The 22703-nt window shown below is 41.4% G+C and overlaps 1 protein-coding gene across 3 annotated transcripts in view; it reads right to left on the bottom strand.

Moving 5' to 3' along the window:
* Positions 1–3423: 3423 nt before the first annotated feature.
* adgrg2a (adhesion G protein-coupled receptor G2a) overlaps positions 3424–22703 on the bottom strand; it is a 41663-nt gene continuing 22383 nt past the window's right edge. For 2 of the 3 annotated variants that reach the window (XM_034165891.1, XM_034165883.1), the window contains exons 12-30: positions 22550–22592; positions 22428–22462; positions 21845–21963; positions 21602–21719; positions 19411–20975; positions 18318–18406; positions 18076–18212; positions 17816–17999; positions 16194–16349; positions 15689–15805; positions 9609–9654; positions 9421–9524; positions 8690–8814; positions 8318–8586; positions 7717–7816; positions 6457–6743; positions 4399–4500; positions 4182–4301; positions 3424–4093 (exon numbers count right to left, since the gene is read on the bottom strand). In XM_034165891.1, coding sequence (XP_034021782.1) covers positions 3993–4093; positions 4182–4301; positions 4399–4500; positions 6457–6743; positions 7717–7816; positions 8318–8586; positions 8690–8814; positions 9421–9524; positions 9609–9654; positions 15689–15805; positions 16194–16349; positions 17816–17999; positions 18076–18212; positions 18318–18406; positions 19411–20975; positions 21602–21719; positions 21845–21963; positions 22428–22462; positions 22550–22592 — 3817 coding nt within the window. In that variant the 3' untranslated portion in view covers positions 3424–3992. The remainder of the gene's footprint in view (positions 4094–4181; positions 4302–4398; positions 4501–6456; positions 6744–7716; positions 7817–8317; positions 8587–8689; positions 8815–9420; positions 9525–9608; positions 9655–15688; positions 15806–16193; positions 16350–17815; positions 18000–18075; positions 18213–18317; positions 18407–19410; positions 20976–21601; positions 21720–21844; positions 21964–22427; positions 22463–22549; positions 22593–22703) is intronic. The other variant, XM_034165897.1, reaches the window with a different exon arrangement.

Below are 22703 nucleotides of genomic sequence, written 5' to 3' on the forward strand. Positions count from 1 at the left end.
ATGATCACTTTGGGATGTCAATGAACGACTTAAAAAAACTAAAACTAAAGTCTCCTCTTAAGTCGAGTTTTCTTCAGAAAATCTATAACTGCTTTGGCTGTGAAGTTGCTCAATGTTTTTCTTTTCTTTCTCACAAAGCAGTCGATGTTGTAGCAACATTTACCTCACTGCCCTCTACTGGCCGCGTTTAAGAACACAGTTCTAAGCATCATGTATGGATTGCAAGTATTAATGGTCCGCCTCAGTTTTTTTTTTTTTTTAAATGACTGAGCTTTGGAATTATTTTTCAAAAACGTAGGCAAATTAAGTGCACTCAACAAGTTTGTAAGCCTTGTCAGTAAATGAACACTAAATATAACTTTTTGTGTTAAAATGAATAATATGTTGTAGCTATATTTGGCAATTGTCTCATTGTAGATTAAATTGTAAATTACTTTTCCTCAAAATGGAGACAATGTCTCATTGGCTTTTTTTCCCCCTTCCTGATGATTGGACAGATGACAAAAGACAAAAGAAACTTTTAATTATTTGGTTTTATTAAAAATACAGACACATGGGCTGAAAATATAAACCTTCATGTAAATGATCATCATCATCAGTTAATTATCATCAATTATAACCAAGGCCCAAAAAGTAACTGGACATGACCTACAGGGGGCGATATAGATGCTTTACTAGGTGATAGCCACTGTGTGTCAAAAGTCAAACTATTGTGAAATTACCTACAAAGTTTTAACGTGTTTTATGAAGCCCTTTTTAATGTTTAAATTTAGTTATTGTTACTATTTATTTGTTGCTTTTGTTTTTGGAACCATTTGTGTGTGTGTGTGTGTGTGTGTGTGTGTGTGTGTGTGTGTGTGTGTGTGTGTGTGTGTTTTCAGGAAAAATGCCCAGAGAAACACAAGCAGATTTTAGTCATTAACACACACGTTAAAATGAAGCGTGTGCTAGCGTGTGTGTTGCACTGACACAATGTGCCACTGCACCAAACTGATCCTGTGATCAAAAGAACACGTCTGTCATGTTGGATATTTCGTCTATATTTGCATAATGACAGTCAAGAACAGACAGTCTGGCAAACTTCTTCAACATTTGTGGTGGATTCTCCTCCTTCTTAAAGCACATTGAACTGAAGGAATCAGTGGTGATGACAGAGAATTCACGGGAACCTCAAGACACTCCTTGACGTCGAAACTGCTCAATACACAGGCACTGCTAGTGCTGCACAGAGTGCAGCCAAAGTCTGACTTCTTCCCTAAGAATTCTGGCATTCCCCAGGGATGTGTTCTGGTTGCTCAGTGCTTTCATGGACTGGATGATGGTAGGATTGTGGAGTCTAGCTCCTGAGGTACGTTTGTTGGTCAGGCAAGGTTTACTGACCTAAACCTCATGGACAATGATGCAATCTTTGCGGAATCAATGGATACCCTGATTGTAGCACTTGAGAAGATGAGTGATAACTTCCTGGACTTGATCAACAGAGGTTTCTCTGTGTGTGGTGAAAGTATGATCTTCATTCAATTTCCATGGCAGGGACATTCATGTTTCTGATGCCTTTGAGATCAAGAGATGCCGGAGAAGAGCTTATGAGGTCACAGGATAGAGGTGTTTGTTGATATCATTTGTTGATATTTTTGCAGGTGAACGAAGGTTCAAGTCGTCAGGGTGCGGGTGCTTCCTCTCATACTGTGTCGTTGTAATACTTGAACTTGGATGTCGTTGGTACCAGGTTTCTTTGCGGAATCCTTGGGTACAGTTGGAATGACTTTTTGTCCAATTAAGGTTTACTTAGGGGGACTAAGATGAGGACTATCACTTGCATTGTGAAGGAGCATCAATTTCAACATTTTAGCCATGTGGTGCATTTCTCTATGTAGAGAAAACACTCTATGCCTGAGTGTTGAGGACCCCAGTAGCTGGAGAAGGCCAAGGAGACGGCTACATTTCATCTGGCTTGCTGGAGATATATGGTGAGGATGGACCGGTTGTTTGCCTGGTTGTCATCAAGGACCCAAGGGGCTTCCATCGTGTTGTGGATGTGGCAAAGTGAGATATATGATTGCATGCTCCCAAACTTGACTTGATGTGTTTCTCTGGGCACGATCCAGCATACTAGTGTCCAGGACTCTAACAGCTGAAAAATCAACACATTTTCACTTCCAATTCATGACATATTGATATCTGTTCAAAAAACTGTTTTACATTGGAATGTGATGACTTGGGAGTGAGTATGTATTAGATCAATGGCTATAAACAAACAAAGAAAAAAAATGGAACATGATGAGATTAGAATCTGAACTGAGCATTACAATTAGACTTGATTAGTTGGTTTTATTTGTATATTTTTTTAAATTTATAGACCTGCAACAAATTGGCATCCTGTCCAGGGTGTACCCTGCTTCTAGCCCTAGAAAATGAACGCATGAATGAATATTTATATTTTTGCTTGTTAGTATTGCAGCGTGTTGTGTCACACTATTTACAGCATGTGTGGCTGGACACACACTGTGCCCGTGACCTTCTAACTGCCTTGGCTGCCCCCATTGGCCAACTTTGGGTCCCCTCGTCTTCTTGGCATTTTGCAGAAGCAGCGTCATCATTAAAAATGACACATGCTCCTGCTCAAAAATTCTGCATTATTACCATCAGTATCATTTAAAAATCGTGTAATCTAACACCTGTGAATCCTAATAAAATACTGAAATGTAGCAAGAAATATCAAAATAACAGATATGATCAATTAATAATGATTATTTGGCAGTAAGACCAGCCTTGTTTCAACTTTCGAGAACAATAACATTTGCCAAAGCTGTGCATTCTTAAATACAGAGGCTGTGGACACTGCAGCAACAACAGAAATATATATATATATTATATACAAAATAAAGTGCAAACAGCTTGTCATATTTTACTTAATAAAATTTCATATCATTAAAACAGCACATCTTGCAGACTAATGTTGGCAATACGAGCTCTCGGAGCTTTGCAACAAGTTTGCGATAGTGAGAAAAATATTTCAGTCAGACAAATGGCTACTACACATACGCTCCACCGCTACTTGCAGTCCTCTTTTCAGTTTTGTGGTACTATCAGTTGGTATTTCGCCACACTGCATCATGTGATCATACCGCTGTCGCCTTTGCTTTAACGCCAAATGACACACCAGGCGATATTCAAGAAGCTTCAGTCTTTCTTATAAAGTCCTGCTGCTCGGTCACACTAGAGTTTGGCAAAGTGGACAACACCTCCCACCCCCTGAATGCCACACTGACGTCCTGTCAGAGCACCTTCAGCCATAGACTGAGACCACTGAGGTGCACCACAGAACATCACAGGAGGTCTTTCCTACCTGTGGCAATCAGACTGTATAATTCCTCCTCCTTCTGCAGGATGAATACACAATGAACAGAGCAATTCAGAGTTATTCAGTTATTCAGAGTAAATTTGTTGTACTTACTGTAAAAAAAAACATTGTTCACTGTTTACTGTTTCTGTACTCTGGCAAAATGATTTCCTTCAGGATAAATAAAGTTGATCTTATCTTAAATGGAGATGAGTGCCATAATTGCCTAAGTGAGGGCAAATTTGCCAAAGGTCAGTTATTTGGGAGAAACAAAGTCATGTCTGTCTGTTTATTGGACTACTTGGTCAACCCTGAAATTGCCCTGAAAGTATTCATTTTGGTAAAGGTCAAGAATAATTTTCAACCCAGTGTGGACCAAATGTGGCACACACGTAGGCAGATTTCAGAATGAGCCTGGTAAGGTCAACCTGAGGACAATCATTTGGGTGACCAAGGTCAATATCAGATTGCCACAGCTCTTCCTGTCTTCATGCTAATGGCTACTATTACCGAGTAGAAAATAAATGGGACAATTCACAACCAAAATCCTAGTGTGACCCTTGAGCCATTTCCTTCATTACACCTTTAAAAATGAATCTTGTAACACTGAATACAATAAATGAGACCAGAGTTAAAGCCCTGACTGTCGTCAGGGCTCGCCTTGTGGTGGCATGCCGCGTCGGTGAAGTTCATTGAGGACAACGTCGCTGTTTGAGCCTTCAGATATGCCGCTGTCTGCAAACACAGACCCTGTTGTGGACAAACACAACAACAAATGATGAGACGGAGGATAATGCAGTCAGGATAGGATGCCACAAAGTGTCGAGCGTGAACAGACCGCTGCTGTTGGTGTCATTGCTGGTGAAGGAGAAGCTGCGGGAGGTGATGTTCGGAGCAGAGGTGGGTGGCGTGACTGTTGCCCGATTCGTGCACTTTTGGGTGGCTGTGCGACTCCACTCTGCAGAACAGTGGAGGTGATCAAACGTGTGTGAGTGCATCTGACTAATGTGTGCACAAAAATGATCAGATAACAGCCGGTACTGTAAATGCCGCACCTGAGTTTTCAGGCAACCACAGTTTCCCGCAGCAGAGATGTGTTCTCCACTGCCTGCGAACGGTTTTCTTAATGGCACAGTGAAAAACAAAGATAAAGAAGCCTGCAGTGGAGAAAACAAAACAGTCACTCAGAGCAGTTTCTACATCGCAGTGTGTGTATCATCAACTCGATTTCACCAACACGCTGGGAAAGTGTGTGAAATGTCACAAAAATAGAAATCTGAGTTCTGTAAATTCTGCTCACCTTCTATTAAAGTGAAAATGTGAAGAAGAAAAACACTTCAAATGCAAATTACAAAAAAAAAACCTGCGGGTGCTCACAAGTAGGTCACATAAGGTCGGTTTGATGCTGCACGGTGCCACATCCACCAGACTATAGAACTGCTATGGGTCCTGGATGGCAACCGCCCAGCCAGACTGCCAGTACAGCGCCACCTTCCGCAGTCTGAAGAAACCTGGGTGTCTCCTTGGTCTCAACAATGAGGAACTTGTGTGCTGGATCATGCACAGAGAAATGCGCCACATGGCCACAACGCTGTAGCCCACATTTCCTCATAAGGCAAACGATACTCCTCTTCTGAGACATCCTAAGTACCATGTTTTCTGGAGTATAGATCACATTTTTTCTTTTGCATGTAGAACTCACTTTTTAACACCGCATTTCACTGCAGGAGAGTTTAACCCCCTGGGGTCGAGGGTATAATTGGTGGTTTTTGACTGCTTTTGGTTTTACTTTCATAATTTACCTTAAAAACTGTTTACTTTGCCTTGTTTGGTGTCACTGTTTTCAGCACAACCTCACCTGTGTGACTTTACAGTTTTTCTTTCATTCTGATATAATACATTAAAACAATGGACCTAAATTCACACATGAACATAAAATTTGAATAAAAAATAAAAAAGTGTTTTTTTTTTAACTGTGAAAACCACAAACATGTTTAACAAACCATTTTTATAACTTACAATGCAAATATAAATTGTAAATTTCAAAAACATATGTACAAATGTAACAAACAACAATGATATATACAACTATTTACATTAAAATTCTGGAAATGCTTCAGGCATTTTTTGTACAACTATTTACAAAACAATAAGATGCCACACAAATTATTTGTGCCACTCAAAAAACAATTCCTGTCCAACACAAGACAGAGTGAACACAGGAGTGTCACTCCTCCTGTTGTCCACCTGGAGGCAGTGTTGGCACTTTAGGCTGCCTTTGGTGTTTTTTTTTGTTTTTTTGTTTTTTTGGCAAGGATCTCCTCAGGAACCAAATATGTGGCTTGGTGATCATTTTTGATTGTTTAAGGTTGTGCATTGTTCCACCAATGTTAAAGGAGAAGTAGTTTTTTTTTTCCCTTGAAACTGCTGCAGCGACAGAGATCAGAACATGAAGTCAAAGTCCCATTTGCCACTCAAAGCAGACCAAAAATGACCATAATATTCAGGGAAAAGTATAGCGCAAATTATTAATCATGATTCAAATTTTACTAAGCCTATCAACAGAATTTAAAAACTGGTATATAGTTTGAAGTCCACACTTTCAACATAGATTCAAATGGAGACTCAGATTGTGGTGGATTGGACGGTACGTCCGCTTAATTCGGTCATGCATTTTTGACATGTCTCTGCGTCAGACAATTCCAGAGGGTTAACAATGGAGAGGAACTCAGTAGCACATGTGCACATCACAGTATGTGCTGTCACTTAACACATGACTTTCAAATTCCAGAAATAAGGAAGATGAACAATCATGCTATAGACAACATACTAGATGTTATTTGATGCAGATGTACATGGATTGTTGGCCCACAGTGTTAGAAATATTTTATTTTTTCACGATCAGTTTCAAGTGCTCCATCCACCACCCAACCTCCTCCTTATGGAATCTTGATGGACAGATGGTTCACATTTAGGGATCAACCTGGCTGTAATTATGACCCATTCTAAAATAGTTTTGTAAAGTTGTATCATCATACAACCATAAATGTTAGAAATGCCGCACTTTTCTAATTACATTATTTCCCGTTTGTGAAATTGTATAAACGCCTCACCTTGCAGAGAGTTGAATATTGTAAAGAGGTAAACAAATGGCAGGTAGAGAGGCCCCCAGGCGAATAGAGCAAAGCCCCAGGTGAGTCCAAGCAGAACGACGAGGCCACAGATGCTGCGCATGTCAGTCATCACCCCCCTGTTAGGAGACTGGTTCTGGGGGTTTTGCTTCTTAATTCGGTTCAGCTGCACCAAAACAATGATGAAGACCACTAGGCACAGGGCAAAGACGGCAAGGAAGTAAGCCACCAGGCCCACATAGAAGGCGATGTCATTACGGAGCCAGCAGCTGTACGGTAATAAAACAAAACAAAATAAAATAAAAATTATGTGCAGATTTAACAGCATAAAAAACAGAAGCCATTAGTTACGGCACCATCAAAACTGTGGGGTACAGTTTGGAAACAACTACATTCAGATTACTCGTATGCCAGTTTTTCCACATGTAAGTATTATTGTTACAAAGAAATTTAGCTTTTGCCTTGTATTTTTATGACATTTATATCAAACTCTAACATTTCATAATAAAAGATTTAATGTACGAAAAGTTAAAAAGAATTGTTGCACAGTATACAGTAGTACATCTAAATATTTAGTGAACTATTAAACCGATTTAGACATCTAAGCAGATAATGAATATTTAGCATAATATTTAATATCTGTTTAAATATTTACCCATGTATCTATGTAATTACATGCAAAATGTATTTCAACTCAATCTGCAAACTCTAACAGTAATTTTAAAATGCTTCAGTTTTGAACAGTAACTAAACAAAATAACTAATAACTAGTTTTTATATACACAGTGTTGAGCTAAACAGCTTAACATTTACCAAAATGAAAAATATTGAGATAAACATTCAGCTCTTTAGTTGCTCATTTTTCAAAATATTATGTCAAATATATATGTTTTGTATCTCAATATTTACCTAAACTAAATATTTGCTTTGAAATATTTATAATTTAATGAATTGCTTTACTAAATATTTAACTGGCAATAACCATTAAAAATCTGGACACTGAAGATTTCAGTTTGTCATAAAAAGTTGAATTATTTTTGCTGTCATTACGCCTAAGTATGGAAAACTGAAATAATACTTTGAACATGCAATAATAATCATATTATAAGGTAAAAATAACAAGGTGCTTCACAAAAACAAAAACAATAAAACATCGAAAGTACCAGTAAATATCAGTTAAAATAAGGCAGAAGCAATAGAGTGCAACCCAAATGTGGGCAGTATAAGTTATCTGTAACTTACAAGTCATCTGAAGTGCCATCTCTGAATCTTCCATAAGTAACCAGACCATAGTTGTCTTTGTCCACCGCTATCACAATAATCACTACAATAAGAGGAACACCTGCAAACACCAGGACACAAATCAGCACATACATCAGAATTATGCCTAAATATGTTGTACTTCAACCCTTAAAAATGGACAACTGTATTCCACCTGTGATTATAATCTTCAATGGCATTTGCTGCCTTTAATTTTTTTGAGTATATGCAGATGACGTTTTGTTGTAACAACAATTGGACTGTTGACCTCTGTCAGTGCTCAAAAAAAAAAAAAAAAAAACATCCAGCAATGTTCATTTTTTTTCAGATCCACATCAAAATGTTATATTTTGTATTCCAACTTGTTGGATCCAACTTTCTCCTCAAATGATGAACAAATCAGTTAAAATGTTCTTGAGTAATTAGTAATTAGCACAGGCAGCAGCCCCGATCTGCATGGGATCTTTGGCTTTCTTAGTCCATTTTAGGAGAAGACAATGTACAGTCACTAAACTTTCTTTTTGACACAGAAAATTAAACATAAAAACAGTGACATTTTGGAGCTCGCTGTTCAAGTACGTACCCCAGCCCACCAGTGACAACTTGAGCATGTATCTGTTGAGGTAGTTGGTGAACACCTGAACGATGCTCATGTACATGTGCACGGCCTCCAGCCCCACCCAGGTAAATGATGTGAGCAAGAAGTAGTGCAGGAAGAAGGCGGTGCTAATGCACAGACCCGTGGCCGGGTAGAGCGCCAGCCAACCGTCCAATAGGAAGATCAAGTTGAGGAAGAGGAGGGACAAACAGAGCTGAACCAGGATCTTCGAAGGAATATCCCGAAGCAGTTTTCTTCAATAAAAACAAACATTTAAATGATTCCAATAAATGTGGTAGTGGAAGGTTTATGTGACTTCTTTCTGGAATGTATTTTTAGATATTTGCAGATTCTTACTGGAAGCAGAGGTAAGTCAGTAAGGTAACAGACAGAAAAATAGCAGATATTCCACAGCCGATGTAGGTGATGAAAGTTAAAATGAGAGCCTGGGTCCGATCACCTATTCCTCCTCTGGATAAATCCTGAATGAACAGCACAAATGCACAAAAATCAATTCATTCTTTCATACTTATGTTTCTCTTTAGCTGTACGTCTCACCATCATTCACTATGTCAAAACTACCCCAAACTTTGACACTTTTTCAACAATTCCCAAGACTTTTATTTAATCTCTGAGGCTCTTGTCCTTATTTGGTCCAGAGTCGTAGCTCCACATGTCCATCTCAGCATTGCAATTTCTGTAACATCCTTCTTTTTCTCCTGCACCCTTTTCACTGCCCATGTCTCAACCAGACACATCATTGCCTGTTTGATAAACTTTAAATTTTCATCTTACATTTATTGCTGCACTCTTAATTCTGCATCCCAAACCACAAATTTATTCTTTTCAATGTGTCTCTGTACACTACCTTCTAATACATCAAGATCTGGATTAAACCATCTATTTTTCCTTTTAATTTTCAATCCTCTGTATTCAGAAATCCATATATGTTCTTCTTAATCCCTCTCAACTTCTTCCCTTCTAGTGCAGAACAACACAGTGTCATCTGCAAAAAGCATATCACCATCACCTTCACTGTGGCCAGCGTCTGGTGCAAATCAAATAAACACAAAAACATGAACACTAACCAACAGTATTGCAAAGGCGGTGAGGTGGTTACAACTGCAGGTTGTGTCATCCATTGTGGTGTTGAGAACAAAGCAGCCGTCAGAGCTCCAACCTCCTCGACCACCTACACATGAGAAACACAACAAACAAGAACATGCACACCAACTACAATGATGCTGTTAAATCCATTCAGTGGGCAAGCACTCACCATTCAATCTGAAGTCCCAAAACACACAAGAAGCCTCATGGTTTTCCTGCAAATCAAGAACAATTTAGAAGAATTTTCTCATATTTTGTAAATATATAAACATAAAAACTGCAGTATAATTAGCCCAGGATTGTTGATACAGAGGAGTATAATCTGGGTTTGGCCAAATCATACTCTTGTACACTGACAAAAGGAAATATGACTTAAATATTTAAATTGTGTAACTTTGGAGACATTCTGATCATGTGCAACCAATGTACATATTTAAATTATGTAGATTCAACATAATTATTTTTAAAGTGTAGTTCTTGTGTTTTTCAAAAATAGGTCTGTACTTCAATATTTACAGTTTTTTCAAAGCAGAACGTAAAAAATAAGTTGCTTTTTTGTGAAAACACAACAGAATATAATCCGAACTACAGGGATATAGTCTGGTTTATCCTAAAATATACCCTATGTTGTAACAGCCCAGAGTGATTTATACACAGGGGTACATTTTGGGCAAGCCCAGACAATACCCCGACAGATCAGATTATACACAGTGAATTTTGCAGAGTAAAATTTACTCTGCTGGGATAACATTTGGTCCCAGTCCAAATAGAGTTAAATATATCCTATCATAGTGCTAAATCAACTCTACTACAGTGTAAAATCAACTCTTATTGGAGTAGAAACACTTGATCTGACAAGACGGTAGAGCTGATTTCACTCGGTAAGAGTGTATTTTACTCTGTTTAGACTGGGACCAAATGTTATCCCGGCAGAGTAAATTTTACTCTGCAAAATTTACTGTGTACCCTCTTGTGTTTTCATAAAGAAGTTTGTGTTTCAATCCTCATAGTTTCCTCCCCATAATAATAATTAAACAAAAACATGTTACTGCAATATAAAAGGTCATCATCCATAACAAGCCGTGCAGAATATTGATTTTAATTTAACCTTTATTTATTTGAGATTGAGATCTCTTTTGTAAGGGAGACCTGGACAGTTATAAACTTTCCAATTCACCTAACTTGCATGTGTGTTAAATGTGGGGGGAAACCCACGCAAACAGGAGGAGAACATACAAACTCCACACAGAAAGGCCACAGGTGGGAATAGAACCCATGACCTTCTTGCTGTGAGGCAAGTGTTAACCACTAAGCCACCGGGCTATGATGTCAGAGTTATAACCAGCATTTAAATATATGATTTATCAGCTCATGATTCATGATTTGTGCACTTGATTCGTTTGCAAAAGCATTTAAATGTAACAAACTGTTTATTGTACTTCATAAAGTCACATCAGTGTATTTTTTGATCATCTGAATGATTACGGTATGTTGTGTGTGTGTGTGTGTGTGTGTGTGTGTGTGTGTGTGTGTGTGTGTGTGTGTGTCCGTGCGCTTTGCGGGGAGGGAGGGGGTCAGACTGGCCGAGGGTGGTATGAAACAGTCCCTAAGACCCTGTTCAGACTAGGGTTAGCAATCAAGTAGAGTCAGATTCAATCCTACATGTGTTCGAAGTCAATCTGACTCAAGCCCAAATCGTCCAGTGTTACATTGTTGATTGTCAGTCGTTTGGTACTTGACCATGAAATTCTGTATCTTGCCAGGACACTAGCCTGCCATCTTCTCATACCCATGCACAGCGAGTGCAGCAGCGATGTCCTTGAATGCATTCTGATTTTGATAGTTTTGTATCATTAGCTGATCAGAATGAACTCAAAGTGGATTCTTTCCCGTTGAACAAATCATCGACTGTTACCAAAGACAAACAAGATGCTATGTGTTATGTGTCGGACGCAGGACGGAGAACCGACCAGCGTTTGAAGGACCCAGTATGAAATAAGCAGAGCACGGTACAAAGGATAAGAAAATTTAATGACGTAACAGTGACGTGCTAAATACAACAAATGAGTGCGCGGTCTGCGAGGTGGAGATGACGGTGTGCTCCCAGCAGCACTAACAGTCCGGAGTCAGAAACAGTTCGGACCCAAGGACCCCGCCGACACCCCCCAGGTGGCCGCGACAAACCGAGTCTGTGAAAGAAGAAACCATCATGTGAGTCAACACTCCACACACAGAGAGACCACTCAAAGGTGTACACAAACAGCAAACACTTCCTGGCTTAATCACTTAATCAGCTTCCCACCCTGCAGGCATGGAACACCCAGTTCACATTATCACTGCAGTGGAAGCTGATTAAACGACTAACATAACAGCTCAATATAATAAGGTGTGAGGGACACCACATTTACTGACTGTACAAATGTTAGTCACAAAACCTAACGTACCTCAGGAAGTGTGCTGACGAGCATGAGACCTCACCCCCTCCTCTTTCACAGACCATGGCATCAAACCTGGACGTTCTCTGCATCCATAATGATGAGATGGCTCTCAAGACGACGATCTCACCCGTCTGGTCACAAGGTCGAGTCTCTGGCAAATACACACTGTGTACTCCAGACTTAAATGCCACCATGCTCCAATCCGTGTAGATGCACCACAGCTGTGAGTCCTGGCGAGCTGCACATGATCAGCCTCAGGTGATCAGGGTGAGGTCCTGATAACTCAGCCACACAGCCACTCAGTCCTAAACGCGTGCCACCTGGAAGGAAAAACAAAAGACAGAAAACAGAAGACAAACAAAAGCCAGCCAGGCACACCAGGCACCCCAGCCACAACAGCACCCCACCCTCACGGGAAGCCTCCCGGCGACCACACAAACCTGGCCCAGGAGAAACACCCCCCTCCAGGGACCATGGCTGGAAACCGTATCTGCATTCATCTTCCAACAGAATCCTCATCTAACAGAACGGTCGACGTCTTCTCCTCTGGCTGCATATTTGCCTTTGTTTCTGTCAATCACTTTGCACAGGTGTGGCCAGGAGTTCTTAAACCTGTGCGGTCAGCCTTTGTCCAACCATGTTTAAAGTCTGTAGTCATAAAACAAAAAAGACAAACACAAACAACCAAACCACCCCCCCCCCCCTCCCCAGAGGACCGTCCCATCAAACCCCGGGAAGAGGAGAAAAGAAAAACCCAAACTTAAGCTTACAAATAAAAAACGCTAACAGCCCCCCCCCCCCCGACGACATGTAGGGACCAACACCCCCCAGAGGACATCCCGCCAGCTCCAGGAGTAATAACCACAGCCGAGGTCCCTCTGGGATCCAAAGTCACCCACGGGGACTCCCAGCGCCTCCCAGAGGACCGTTCCATCAACCCCAGGAGATGCCCCCCCTCATGACCAACGGACCCAGCCCCGGCCGTCTATGGCTAGATGGACCCACAGCCCTTTCCCCCCCAGAGGACACCACAGTCAACCCTGAGGGCGGAAACTGGGGGGAAAACAAAAGGAAAAAAAAATACAAATAAAACAACCCCATCCCATCAGCGCAGTGGAAACTGGAAGCACGTCCAGCGTCACCAACCATGACTATACCCCAGAAGTCAACCGGGAGGAGTGGAACAGCGGTTATGGCAGACGGCACAAAACGGCGCCACCCCTCCGACTTCCAAACCAGCCACCAGCTGCGGGTATATTCCACTGCCCCAAACCTCAGCCACGCCGATGGCAGATGGCTCAAAGGCACGCTGAAGCCGGAGGTGGAACAGGGAATCAACAAAAAAAAAACCAACAACACGAACCCCCCCCTCCCAGGTGCAGAGGTTACCTGGGAAACGCCCAGCATAACCGAACTGCACCACTCCAGCAACGCCGACAACCTACGGCTCACATGGCTGGAGCCAGAGGAGAAGAGAGGGAATAAAAAAAAATACCCCAAACCCCCCCCTCCCGGGTGCAGAGGTTACCTGGGAAACGCCCAGCATAACCAAACTGCACCACTCCAGCAACGCCGACACGTACGGCTCACACGGCTGGAGCCAGAGGAGAAGAGAGGGCACAACAAAAACAAAAAAAAAAAGAAAAAAGAAAAAACAACCCAATTACCCCCCCATCACCCCCCAGGGGACCGTCCCATCAAACCCTGGGAGGTGAAACCAAAAGAAATAAAAAAAAAGACTAACAGACTAACATAAAGTTAACTGGGTCCTTTTTATGCTCCAGACAGACTGCTGGGTCACGACCCCAGAACACTAAATAGTGTAAAAAATCCCACACAAAAACCAACTCAAAACACCCACAAAAAAATGAACCAACACAAAACTAATAAGTGATTTATACCGTCAAGCTCAAACAAATGGAACACACCTGTTCCACCTTAAGAGCTATGACGGTAATGTGACTCAGTTACCAACAGAGGGAGCCAAAGTGCTAAAAATAAACACCCCTTTGGTAACAGAGAAAACAAACTCATGCTGCTTTTTTTGTGCGCAGCTATGTGTAACAACCAAAAAGTGCTTCAACTAAATTACGCCGGAGCTGACAACAGACGCAGTAGCTATCTTTACCCGGGGAAACGGGGCTACAACTGTAACACAGGAAGCACAGTGACCCGTGTCACAGAGCTCCGCCGTGCGCGTTCACCCATTACAGACACACTCATGCAGCTCCCGTTTAAACCTCTTATCCGGTCGAAGTGTGACGCGAAGCCGTCTCTAGTCACACTCCACCACGACCCTCGGATAAGGCACAACACAGGAACACGGCTGCAAGAGAGCTCAAATCAGTATTCGATAATGGGTTCTCAAACACGCACCATCCGGGCGGAGAGCACCTGCAACTGATCCGGATAACTTCTGAACGTCTGCTGCCGCCTTCCCGGCGCGTTACCGTCTCTGCTACCGCTGGGTCCGTGATGTTTGGCCAGAGACTACTGTTATGTGTTGGACGCAGGACGGAGAACCGACCAGCGTTTGAAGGACCCAGTATGAAATAAGCAGAGCACGGTACAAAGGATAACAAAATTTAATGACATAACAGTGACGTGCTAAATACAACAAATGAGTGCGCGGTCTGCGAGGTAGAGATGACGGTGTGCTCCCAGCAGCACTAACGGTCCGGAGCCAGAAACAGTTCGGACCCAAGGACCCCGCCGACACCCCCCAGGTGGCCGCGACAAACCGAGTCTGTGAAAGAAGAAACCATCATGTGAGTCCACACTCCACACACAGAGAGACCACTCAAAGGTGTACACAAACAGCAAACACTTCCTGGCTTAATCACTTAATCAGCTTCCCACCCTGCAGGCATGGAACACCCAGTTCACATTATCACTGCAGTGGAAGCTGAATAAACGACTAACATAACAGCTGAATATAATAAGGTGTGAGGGACACCACATTTACTGACTGTACAAATGTTAGTCACAAAACCTAACGTACCTCAGGAAGTGTGCTGACGAGCGTGAGACCTCACCCCCTCCTCTTTCACAGACCATGGCATCAAACCTGGACGTTCTCTGCATCCATAATGATGAGATGGCTCTCAAGATGACGATCTCACCCGTCTGGTCACAAGGTCGAGTCTCTGGCAAATACACACTGTGTACTCCAGACTTAAATGCCACCATGCTCCAATCCGTGTAGATGCACCACAGCTGTGAGTCCTGACGAGCTGCACATGATCAGCCTCAGGTGATCAGGGTGAGGTCCTGATAACTCAGCCACACAGCCACTCAGTCCTAAACGCGTGCCAACTGGAAGGAAAAACAAAAGACAGAAAACAGAAGACAAACAAAAGCCAGCCAGGCACCCCAGCCACAACACTATGTAAAGTTTGGGGAAAGTTAACTTCAGAATTTGGTGGGAGTTTGCATACACAACCCAAATGCTGACTCCAGGAACCCGGAAGGGTGATGTCACGATCCCCAGTTGGATTCAAGCCACATTGATGTACAGACCTCAGTGAATCCGGCTCATATCTGGCTCAAATACAAAATAATCTGTCTTAAATCAGAATAGCGCCTGGCTGAAGCTGTTATGGGCCAGAGTCCAACTCTGTTCGGATTGACAACCTCAATCAGAATGGGTTCAAAGTAATACCGTCTGAGCAGAGGGTGTATGTTGGGCTGTAACGCCAAGTAAGATAAAGTCATCCCTAGGCCAGAAAGGATATATCATCTACTTAAATGTGCCTGGAAGCCCACAGACCAGAGATGTGCCTTGGCATAGAGTAGACATGTGGACACTTACAGGGTTGGCGTTCCGGATGGTGAAGTGAATGTTCTTCGTCACATTCTGTATTGGCAGGTTGGCCACAGTGCAACTCAGCACGGAACTGACAAGGGTTTGATTGTTTAATTCGTCATCCTGTAAGAACAAGCAAAGTTCACATTTTAGTGCCCTCAGTGTTATTTTCAAAGTAAGAAATTGGACTTTCAGTATTAAGTAAGTTCTTTAGGCTCCTCCCTTGTTACTTGGGGTTCACCACAGCAGATCTCAGATGGATCTGCATGCTGCATACTGATTTGGCACAGGTTTTACACCGGAATCCCGGCCTGATGCAACTCCATATTACATGGAAAATTGGCATGGGTGGACTTGAACTGGTAACATGCTGTTTTGGGAGCAAGTGAATTGGCCATGTGGGCACCAGGCAGCCGTCAAACATCATAAATCATCTCAAATGGATTGTGCATCCTCTGAAAACAACTTGAAGGTTTTCCTTGAAGGGAAATCCAGATGTGAGAGCATTTACCGTGAAGAGGATATTGTTGCTATAGAAGGTGAATTGGACCCTGCTGGCCTGCAGTTGCTCCTCAGGACTCAGTCCATCAATGAGGGAGGAGGGCAACACGGCTGAAGCCAGAGGAGAATGTGCACTCCTGCGCTGTAACCTGGCGAAGCTCTCGATCTGGATTCATAAAATTAGAATAATGGTTCATGAAACAATTGTTTGCCATCTGGTTTTACTTTTTCTGTTCTTTTATTTATCGTTATTTTTTTGGGCTTTCTTTCAATGATATAAAGTGGTTTGTGGATTGGGTGATGTGCACCCATAAATATGGGGCATAACTACTGGAATGTCTGAAAGGTGCACAGAACCACAATTAGACATCACTAGTTACATGCATGTATTTTATATTTCTGGTATTAAATCTTTCTTGAAGAAATACCTGAATTAACAAAGTGGTTCACCTCTTAACATGTAACTGCACATCTTCACATGGTGTGGTACCATTGTGGGAAGTTTTATTGAAACCCACCAAGATGTTTAGGAGAAGATGTGCTTATCATACAGTCAGATGCATTCATTAAACACAAAATTCCAATTATCGCCACTTGAAGATCTTGGAACAGAACTATATTCCATCATGCACATCCTCACACGGTGTGCTCCCACTGTGTGAACCTTCATTTAAATTTATGAAGTGGTTTAGGAGGAGTTGTGTTTATAAAGCCAACACCATACCATGAGATGAATTCATTAAACACAAAATTCCAATTATCTCCCATTGAAGAGACTTGAACACAACTATTTAGGGAATAACCCTGTTGCGTCTAATGATCTGTGGACGCTAATGCTGGATTTTATGGTCGCACATTGAGTTTTACGACTAAAATGGCTATTTGCGACTGTAATCCAGCATTAACATCTGCAAATCATCAGACACAGGGGGGTTATTCCCATTCTAATCCAATTCCAACGTTTGCATGTTTTATTTTTCTGTAAGTAATTCGGTGTGGTTGGTTCGTCAAAGCTTACCACAGCAGCAACTTCATGCCAAACTGGAAATCCTGTGAGCACACCCACAGATTTCTCCATCTCATCAACTGCATTGAGTAATTCCGTGTCAGAATCCACATCAATACTTTCGTATGGTAGCTTAAATTCACCCATTTCGCCATCATCATCACTATGCCACTTTCTCTCGCTCTCAGCTGACAGAGTCATTATTTAGTACATCTGCGTAGCAGCGTGTGCGGTCAGTCTGCGGAGTAATACTGCGCACATGGACAGGCGTGGAGTAACACATTAAATGTGAAACGGTTTTAAAATTTTGCTACCGTTCAAGCAATATTTAATGGTCTGAAATCTCACACGATTAACCAATCAGATTTGTGGAAAAAATGGAATTAGATTAGAATTTCCTTTATACACTTCTTCATATGTTGTGTTACCACTGTGTAACGTTTCACCATAATCAACCAAACGGTTTAGGACGAGTTGCGATAATAAGACAGATGGACAGGGTGATTCTGCTACAGACCCCCCACCCTACCCTAAAATTTTTGTTTGGAGGGGTAAAATGAATGGCAGCTGTTATTAGGCCAACTGAGAATGCTTTCAAGTTTCTTGCTGTATTCTGTGAAATTTACCTGAACATCATCCACATTGAAAATTTGGACAGATGTCGTTGGAAAGTTGGTGGCGTCCACTGGCTTGACTGCCAGAACGAGTGAGTTAGAAGAGAGGACCACTGGGCCACCTTCACTATCTCTGCGGACTCTGCTACCTGTGACAGCCAACTTCAGGCCCACGTCATCTACGAGTTGAATCAGCCTGTCACCGGGAAGACAAAAACAATTTAGAACAACCAGATGTTCGTGTCTCTGGGCTTCACCAATGTGATTTGTACCGATTAGAAGAAGAAGCGAGGACTGATTGGTCGGCCCCCAACAGGTTGCTGACGATGTCAATAATTTTTTGTCCCACTTCCTGAGACACCGGGGGTGTTTTCAGAAGCTTCTCCAACTGCGTCACCACCTGCTTAATCTGTAATATCCAAAATAATTAATCCATGCAAGTCATCGCATTTTGAGAATATTACCATAAAACCCAATGTCTTCATATTTCTGATCATAGCGGCTCATATCTTACTTCAGAGGACGTCAGGCGAGAGACGTCCTCTGTTAGCGTCAAGAACTCATCCAGTTGTGCCTCCAGTTCAGTTTGGCCGTTGGCTGTTTCTTGTTTCCACATGTGGAAGAAGCAGGAAAAAGTACAACAAATGAACATGTCAGTATGTCAGTAAGAACTTCATGTTGGTAGATGTTGGTCACGCCTCTACTGGTTAAAGTTCTGATTAAAATATGGATGCACTTCATTGGAACCTGCAACCACACTTAGTATTTTAGGTTTGGACGTATCCTCACAGACAACTAATACATCTGCAACAAGATCAAAGGCTAGAAAGACAGTTGATGTGGATTATTTGGAGAAGTCTGAATTTCCCAATAGGGAGCTAAGAGCAGACAAAGGCATCATTCTGAATATGTTGTAACTGCTGCAGCCGCGGTGAGCTAGTCAAGCCTAGCGATCAACGGATGAAGCTGGTCAACTTCTGGTGGTTACTCAGCAGTTATTCATAATGTATATATAGTCAAAATGCACCTACACTGTATGATAGTGACTCAACTCCTGCCAATATTTTCACTTCCAGAGCATGCGTAACAAGTGATCAGTTGTGCTTTGGGTTCTTTTTTCCTATCAGGAAGCATCATCAGTGAAAACAGTGTTTTTTGGGAGGGTGCAATTTTCAAGGGATATGTACGGAGGCTGAGAGTTGAATAATTGACCAATTATTGGTATTTCCTTGATAATTTAGATCACTACCATATGTCAAAATGGGTAAAATAAAAGGTCCTAACACCAACCCCCGAATGCAAGGCCTTGGTTTCCACTACTGAGTGGCCTTCTGGTTAATTGGAGTATCTTTTAGACAGATGGTTCAGAGGTCACCTGTGGCAAACCATAAACCTTAATCACTGGATGTCAGTGAAGACTAGATTTACAGCTGCTAATACGTTTATTTAAATATCAACCAGTTTCTCAAGCATCAGCAAAGGGAAAGTTCCATCACAATGGTGATAGAGTGGACCAATGACTTCTCATAATAGACACAAGGAGAACATTTATATCTAGGTGTTGATTTATATATGTATATAAATCTTGGATCGTTGAAAGTACATACCTGTTTGACTGGTAGAGGTTGTCTTTTGAGGAGTTGTTGTAATCAAGAAACTTCCATCAGTAGCAGGATTAGTCTGGGGTGGATGTGGATGATGTATTGACGTTGTACTTTTGTTAGTGGCAGGTGTTTGCCCAGAGGAAGTATCTTCTTCTGCTGCAGTTGTTGAAGCAAAGGCGGGACCTTTACTTGTTTGGCTGATGTTCTTTGTACTGTGTACAGTTGTGCTGAGACTGATACTCAGCTTTGTACTTGTAGCAGGTGTGCTAGAACTGGAATCATTATTGTTGATTGCTGTAATAATCATGACACTCATTGTGGTGTCTTGTGTTGTGTGGTTTGTCACTGGCACCAGTGTAACAGATGTTATGGTGTCCACAGTAGAGTTATCTGGGGATGTGGTCACATTGGAAAAAGTTTTGTTGACTTGAGTAGCAGTGATGGGCAATGTTGTAATGTTGGAAGAAATTATGATCTGTTGTGTTTCACTGGTCACTGTAGAGCTTATGTTGACTGATTGTGTGGTGTTTGGATATACTGTAGTACTAGTTATGCCCTCTGTTGTGTTGTTGGGAGAGGTTGTGAATGTGCTAGCAGTTGTGTTGCTTGTAGTTGTAATATTTTGTGGTTTGCTGGTGCTGTTCAAAGTTTTGTTATCAGGATGGGGTGCAATTGTGCTCAATGTTGTGTTGCTTTGTAATGGTTGCGTTACTGTGGTTATATTGTGTGTCATTGTGTTACTGGGAAACAGCGTGAATGTGCCAGCTGTAGTTACATTGTTGGGAAGAGACATTGATGTGTTAAATGTTATGTTACTCACTGATTGTTGTGTTATGCTTGTTATGTTGTGGTCATTTGTGACATTGGGAGAGGGTGTAAATGTGATAAATGTTGTGTTATATGTTGTAACTGAACTATTATGCTGTTCTGCAGTGGCTGTTGTCACAGTGTAAGGTGTTGTGTGTTGGGGGGATGTGCTCAGCACCGAGTTACTTGTCGTGGTTTGTAGATTCATGCCAGTTGTAGATATGTTCTTCACTGTTGTGGAGTTTGGTGACAGTGTCACTGCACTACCTGTTGCATTTGTTGTAATTGTAGAGTTGTTGCTCGTGGTTATAGTTGCATTGTACACTGTTGTTTTTGCTGGAGATGTTGGTGTGTTAGGTGTTGAATTAGTTTGGGGAGATGTAGTGATTTGTAACGTCAGGTGTTCAACAGATGTTGTGTTGCTCGATCGTGTTGAGTTGATGGCGGTTAACCCAACTTGTGTTGCGTTATCTTGTGTTGGGGCTGTTACAGTTATGCTTCCTGAGCTTGTGTGGAAGGCAGGTTGTGTAGTAGCAGTACTATTTAACCCAACGAGAGGAAGTCCAGCAGTAGGCGCTCCTTGCGATGTGGTGTTAGTTTGTTGGGTGGTGTTGGTATTGGTCGTCGATGGTGTTGTGTCTTTGGCGGTTGTAGTGGGGTTGTTACTGGCCACAGTGGACAATTGTGGTGTGACTGGATTGGTTGGAACAGGCTCGGAACAGATGTTAGTCAAAACCACAGCCAGCGTCTGATTGGCCTCACTGTGTAAAAACAAGAGAAACATAACTAGATACAAAATCCATCCTTTGGGAAACTCATCCATCATAATGCATATAAATGAGACCTGTGCTGTGGGGAGGTCCAATAGTAGAAATGCCAAAATTAATATATCATACATGGACATCAAAACAGAATATTAATTCTTTAATTCATTCATTTTCCTGCTAAGGGCCACAGGAGGCTACAGCCTACCGCAGCAGAAAGGTAGTGAACCACCACACTCACACTCACACCGATGGTCAGTTTCAGAGGTTGCAGTTCATATAACCTGCAAATATTTGAATGTGGGAGGAAGCTGGACCTCCTGAAGGAAATTCAATTAAACACAGGGGAGAACATGGAAGGTCCACACAAAAAAGGGCCAGATTGGATTAGAACTTGAGCCAGACCAAGAGGGATTTTTTTTTCTATGAATGTGATACCAACGCTATATATATATATATATATATATATATATATATATATATATATATATATATATATATATATATATATATATATAGACAGAGAGAGAGAGAGGGAGATAAACATGCATTACTGAAAAACCCAAGACAAATTTGTTAGTTTGCATGCATTACAGATTTAAAAAAAAAAAAACATTTCTTACCATTTAAATCCACTTTCATCAGAATTGCAGACATCAGAGAGAAGCAAATTCTTGTCAACCCACGTCAGGTTGGATGTCATCAGTTCACTGACAGATGGTTTGGGATCACCACAGACCACTGGCAGCATATAGAGCACAGTCAATAATGTATTCACAGAGACTCAATGTTCTTATTGGTATGACTGTGGATGTTTTGTGATGTGGAAATAAGCCGTAATATTTGTCACAAACCAACAGACTAACCTAAGGGAGAAAGTGAACCTTCACGTGTAATGTTACCATTCTCGTCAATGAGTTGGTGTATTAAGTTAGTAAGAGAGCAAACATCAACACCTCCAGACATCTCCAAGACCACCATGCACCTGTAGAAACCAGAGAAAAAATGTTAAAATACACTATATTTTACTGTAAAGTATAAAATATTACACTTAATAAAATACATTAATGCAAAAAGGAACATAAAGTTAATACAAGAGATTATTATGTATTCCAACCTGCTAACTTTGGTATAACAGAGTACTCTGGTAGTCTAGTTTGGTGTTTTAATGTTTGGGGCATGCCATGTTCAGGTTACATTTCTGGCGGCATCATTGACATGGTACGGTAATTGTCAAGACTGAATATATTAAGAATGGTGTCATTTACATTTCATCAATTCTCTTCAAAACAGAACCACTTTGTCCTTGAGAAACACACAACTCTTCCTCTATCTTCAATCTATTTTTGAACAAATGGTTTGGGTTAAACAGTTTTACCTTTAAGGTCAACCACATTCAAGGGTCTTGTAACCAGAGTTTAAATAGACAAGAGAATGGAAGACACATACCTCTGTTGAGTCATTTGACATTCAAGACGAAGAGCCTGGACAGACAACATTAAATGGTGTCAACAAATTCAGCAAGTTTTGGGTTCACACTGAAACCATCTTTGAACTGGAACATACTTCACCTTGTATTGCTTTAAAACATCATTATACTTCTGACACAGTGACCTGCAAATAAAGATGGTTCGCATTTTTACCAAACAAAATTCTTTCGAAATTAAGATGTAAACAACCATTAAATGCTACAGACACTCCAAATGAGCCTTTGTCAGAACAATG

This window comes from Thalassophryne amazonica, chromosome 1, assembly GCF_902500255.1.
Source record: "Thalassophryne amazonica chromosome 1, fThaAma1.1, whole genome shotgun sequence".
In the NCBI taxonomy this organism is placed as follows: domain Eukaryota; kingdom Metazoa; phylum Chordata; class Actinopteri; order Batrachoidiformes; family Batrachoididae; genus Thalassophryne; species Thalassophryne amazonica.